The sequence below is a fragment of the Branchiostoma floridae genome, chromosome 12 (assembly GCF_000003815.2).
Source record: "Branchiostoma floridae strain S238N-H82 chromosome 12, Bfl_VNyyK, whole genome shotgun sequence".
NCBI classification, from domain to species: domain Eukaryota; kingdom Metazoa; phylum Chordata; class Leptocardii; order Amphioxiformes; family Branchiostomatidae; genus Branchiostoma; species Branchiostoma floridae.
Window position 1 is genome coordinate 20,372,087 of NC_049990.1, and position 5,691 is coordinate 20,377,777.

General features: G+C 42.5%; 1 protein-coding gene across 1 annotated transcript; it reads right to left on the minus strand.

The window, feature by feature from the left end:
* Positions 1 to 391: 391 nt before the first annotated feature.
* Positions 392 to 5,339, minus strand: LOC118427173 (high-affinity choline transporter 1-like). The gene is made up of 4 exons (XM_035836810.1): positions 5,121 to 5,339; positions 2,254 to 2,367; positions 1,404 to 1,559; positions 392 to 450 (listed from the first exon to the last, which is right to left on the minus strand). The coding sequence occupies exons 1-4, from the start codon at positions 5,296 to 5,298 to the stop codon at positions 392 to 394; spliced, it is 507 nt and encodes a 168-aa protein (XP_035692703.1). The 5' UTR covers positions 5,299 to 5,339.
* Positions 5,340 to 5,691: the final 352 nt, after the last annotated feature.

Consider the following 5,691-nt stretch of genomic DNA (forward strand, 5'->3'; position numbering starts at 1 on the left):
CTGAGGCTCTTTGGCAGACTAACACAACTCCCTAACAATGTGCTGGCAAAGAAAATATTCTTGTATAGACTGTACTCATTCTTGCTGAGAAGAGAAAGAGGGATCAGCTCCAAAGGATTTATCAGTGATTGCTTCACAATTGCGCAAGAATATGGACTGAGTGAATATCTTGAGCAGTTCGGGGTAACCCTGGAGTTCCCAGCAAACCGGTGGAAGCACATTGTGAAAGCAGCTGTGGGGGAAAAAGAGGAAGGAAAGTGGAACGACAAAATAAGTGGAAGTACAACAAGGTTCCATAAGACACACACAACAATGTTGCAACCACATAAGTTATGGATGCTAGCTAGGAAAAAACCTGCCTACAGAAGTGACCTACAAAAGTTGATACACCTCAGTACTGCACCGAGAACACAAAAAGCTTGCCCAGCATGTGACAACCCCACAGATGACCTAGTAAAGCACATGTTGACAGAATGCAGAACATTCCAGACGGTGAGGGAAGAAGTGACTGGCCACCTTACTGACTTCCTTGGAATCAGAGTAGCAGTGGAAGTACACCAGCAGGGAGATGAGAGACTGACTGAAGTCCTCCTTGGTGCACACATAGTAGAAGAGAACATTGAGTCAGAACACTGGGAGGAGTTTATCCTGCTTGTGGCAAGAAAGCTAAGACCACTAGCAATAATGGCTCTCAAACATATAACATGGAAATGAGTCAGGTCTTGGTTCCTATCCACTATGATGGCCAATCAGTGACAACAGAGTAATTGGTGTAGAAACTGTGCAACTGATATACATACTGTGTAACTGATAACTGACTGGTTTAAGTTAAGTCAAAGTGTTTACATTATGTACAGGACCGTATAACGGAAGCATAGGTATGAGTCATGTAAAGGTGTATTTGTAAAGTGTTGCTCATAGAAACTGCATGATGAAAGTTCAAGACCCATGTGAGTCAAGCCGAAGTATCGTCATACAAGTTTGCGTTCAGAGACTGTACTTCAGAAGTCTAAGACTAAGAGATGTAGATCATGACAAGTTGGTTTCTTTTTACCATGTACACAGTCATATGTATGACATGTCGACAATAGACAGAACTTTTTAAAGTCAAGCGGGACAAGGCGTAAATGAGTGTTCGTAGAATCTGTTTGTACCGTATTATTATGTTGTAAGCTGTCACCTAGGAAACATATTTTAATATTTGTAAATATTCCATTTTTATGCTCTCCCAAGACGGAGGAATAAAGTATGAAGAAGAAGAAAGAAGAAGAAAAATGTATTACACAATTCACTTTATAGGCTGCTATGTTTTAGCAAATTATTCATTCATTTCATAAAGCACGTTGCCAAAATACATCGACGTATTTTTTTTTAATATTCCAAAATTATTTGCCATGACCTACCCAGAGCGGACAATATGGCGGCTGACCAGAAGAGTTCCCCTAGCAGGGCGGGGATGAACAGCAGCCCGCCCATCCTCTCTCCGTACCGCTTGTGGAAGGGGTCCAACATCGTCACGTACCCTTCAGAACGCATCTTCTTGGCGAAGAAAAGTCCTCCTGTGCAGGAAGGGACATCAGGTACCACATTTTTAGATATGCATGTAGGATTTCCTGATCTGATTTCTTGATTTTTGATTCCAACATTGATTGGTATCTGATCAACTTGAGATTGAACTTTATTTGAAAGAAATTCTAACGTTATTGGCTTTGTCCTTGCCTCCCCTCCCCCCCCCATGGCCAATGACCTGGAAGTCAAAGGTCAAAGCAGGTAGGTAAACATTGTTGTTTACTAAAAAGCTATTATCAGTTATGGTAAACTTTCGTCAAGTTTGTATGTTATCAGTTTGTGAACAGTTTTCCTGTACTGAATAACTTTGCAGCAAATTTGTTCACATCGTGACCCGTGCCTGACAGCAAACCCCCAGCACTAAGTTTAAGAGTCCAGGTCAATCCAACTGTCAGACCACTTGCAATTGAGTCCCTTTCACAGCTCTCACACCCCTTAAGTCCAAGAGTCATGTTCTACAATCATCAAATCCATTAGTACTAAGTTCTCTGTCAGGAGGACAAGAATCTGTCCAACCGGCATAAACGGTTCCCCTAAGTCCTAGAGTCCCAGTCCAATCTATGTCTAGACCCCAAGTCCAAGAGTCCACTCTAGTCCAATGTTGTCAACCCCTTTTATCATGTATTTTTGGGTGGGTATATGTGTGGATAAGAAATTGGACCATTACTTGAAACGTGGACTTACCTAACACGAGACTGATGGCAAATCCGAAAGGCGCCTGACACCAGATGAATCCCTGCGCAGGGTCAAAGACCACTTCCGCTGATCCGTTTATATAGCCTCCTCCCACCCAAGTTGCTGCAAAATGACACAAGCACAAACCCATCATATTTGCTGTTTCAATCTTCAACAGGAGAAGGCATTGTAGTCGCAACGCTGCAGAAATTAAACGTTATGTACGCAGCATGAAGGTTATAAACCACAGGACAACTCAATTGTACCTTTGGATTTATGAAATTCTACTATTTTTAGATTCTTCCCCAAAGTAAATTTGTTTAACGTTTCGAGCAGTTTCTTCAGCAATTGGCGGTTTGTTTGTCCTCACTGACGTCACTTCCTACGTCACAAGCCGGAAGATGAATCGGTTTCATCTCCTGGCTTTGTCAATTATTACCGGAGGTAATAACCCAGAGACGCCCGCCGTTCCGGGAATGTAATCACGACCCTTCCAAATTCCAGGAGAATTGAATTGATTGAGACTGGCCAAATCGAAACAACCTCAGACCGAAATCACGACCGACACTCCAAATAAGATGAACTCACTGATTTGTTTTGGATGTTAATCGAATATAAACTTCCTTAAAAAGGTTCCCAAAATATCAGGAAATATTCGAAATAACGTCGATCCAATTATAATTCGATATAAAATGGCTCAATAATTCCAAGTGACATTGACAGTGGACTCACTCACAAGATCAAGACCATCTTATATCATAGCCTGGTTACCAAACCCCCAGCCCGATCTCAAGTATCTATCGTGCAGGGGTCTGGCCGGATGGCATAGGCCGGCTTCTCAATTTTGCCTCAGATAGCTATAGTGGGCAAAAAAACTCCACCAATAGAACGCAGCAGGATCAGCAGGAGGTAATACACCCCTACCATGATTGGTTAAAGACCCCAAACTGTATTTTTTTAATCCATAACAGTGACCACTGAGTACCTGATTCGCTACTGTGATAGCCTGCTGACCAACTGTGGTGTGTTGTAGCTGACTACCTGTGGTGTGAGTGGTCATAAATCCTAGGTTCTCCTCCCTCTGATCAAGGGCCTTCGAGAACCTTTCTACAGCCATCCTGCCAGACACCAACACGAAAGATATTTTTGAGGTTGGGGTATGGTATCCAGGCTACTTATATCATAGCTAATAATCATTTAGTAATACGCTATGGCACATTGAATGTTAGTCCCCCGACGTACAAAGCAAGATATATGGGACTATAGCGTCATTATAAAAGAATCAAATGAAGGATTACGTCATGGGAGACTGTGAGGCAGCGTTAGAGTAGCTTAGAGGTCACAATATGACCTTGCAATTTGTAACACCTCCTGTCATTGGCTGTGCACAACAGCCCCCGTATCCCAAAGCCATAACCTTTGAAATGAAGTTGGTTATTGTATACACTGTAATTTCCTTTCCGTAAGCCGTACAAATGCAGGGTCATTGCCAAGGAAGGTCGGGGTTCAACGGCGAGGTCATCGCGTGCGAAGTCTCGTGATTTCTCGCGGGATTTCGACCGCGTATGTAAGTAGTCCTTTGTATGTAAGTAGTCCTTACATTTTTCATAGTAAGCAGGGTGCATACAAGGAAACGCGTGTTTTATTTTTCTCACTGAAGGACACATTCGAATCACTCAATGGATGGAGGTGTGGCTTCCAATTTCCTACTCCGTGTGGATTAATTTCCTCCATATTTTCATTAGATTATTATAACCATAGCAGACAGCAGGAATTCAAGATGGAGTGCTATTATCTCAATGACCTTCCGGTTGATCAGGTCAAAGCATGTCGTTGATTGATTCCAGAAGTCACCTTTCGTGATTCAACAGATGCTAAAAACTGATGATACAGTTTTACGTGCAAGATAGGACCATTATGAGGTAAATGTGGTCATAAAATAGAGATAATTGTCCATTCATCGCATCTGATGAATCAAGACAATATACGACAAGATACGTGTGGGGCATTTTTTTCGTGTACATCGTCTGTGAATGGCTGAAGATGGAAGACATACAGCAATTTCAAACAAATAACATGCAGGATCCCCGAGCATTTGAAATACTTAAGAAAGCTTTGAAAATACCCTAACTGTACATGTATGAATGGCATATATATTGAATATTAAGGTTCGCTTTTGAGCTTACACGTGCAATATTTATGAGTGTTGGGACATGTTGGCCCTAGAGCCGAGGAGTTGGCTTGTGTAGGCCCTGGAAACAGGCGCTAGGCATCCAGGCGTGGTGGTTCAACGTTTCACGCGTACGGTGCGCTGTGCATTGGTGGTTGCCAGTTGATTTCTGGCGTTTCTGATGGGTTCTCAGTAAGCTATAGATTTACCAATCATGTCCACCCACACGTCTCGTCTGTGGTAGTCATTTCGTTCAAAAATGTAGATAACGGCTTACGCAGACCTTAAATACGACTTGTGTTTTCTACTCTACTCCAGTGCTCTGCTCTGCTCTACTCTGCTCTACTCTACACTACACTACACTACAGTACACTACACTACACTACTCTACTCTACTCTACTCTACTCTACTCTACTCTACTCTACTCTACTCTACTCTACTCTACTCTACTCAACATTACTCTACTCTACTCTACTCTACTCTACTCTACTCTACTCTACTCTACTCTACTCTACTCTACTATACTCTACTCTACCTCTACTCTACTCTACTTAACTGTACTCTAATCTACTCTACTTTACTCTACTCTACTCTTCTAGACTCTACCTTATTCTACTTTACATTACTCTACTCTTAACTCCACTCTACTTTACTCTGCTCCACTGTAGAACAATCAAATTCAAGAAAAGGAAATTTATCTCGTACCTGTCATGGTAAACATGCCCACCACTAGACCGATGTCCCTTCCCGCCAGCATCACATCTTCGCTCTCGGGCCCGTCCGGGTTCTTCTGGGCTCCCCTTCGGGCCGCCCACAGCCCTATCCCGAGGATGAGCAGGTAGAAGATCACGATGGCGATAATGCCTGGTATGTTCACAGCCATGGCGAGAAGTCCTCAGCGTTTTACTGTGTTGTAGGCAAGAGGGTACTGCTCAAGACAATTGTTAATGTCGAAGACATCCTAGATATGTTTCTCGGGTCAACTTGACACCTGATTAAATACACAGGCAGTAGGGGGCGGGCTTTCGTTGTTGATAGCTAGCCAATTGTGTCCTTGAACATTGGGCCGCTGGCTTACAAAAAAAAACATAAATTGCGATATTGAGTATCTAGAAGTTGAACAATATGATAAAGTAGAATGCATAGTAAGTGTTTGCTGCAATTTTGATAATGGAAAATGGCCTGAGTCTCATTGCGCAATCTTGTCGCTACGTTTGTATGGTGTAAAACATTGAGTTTTGTGACAGGTCTTCAATTACCATTTTTAGATTTGATT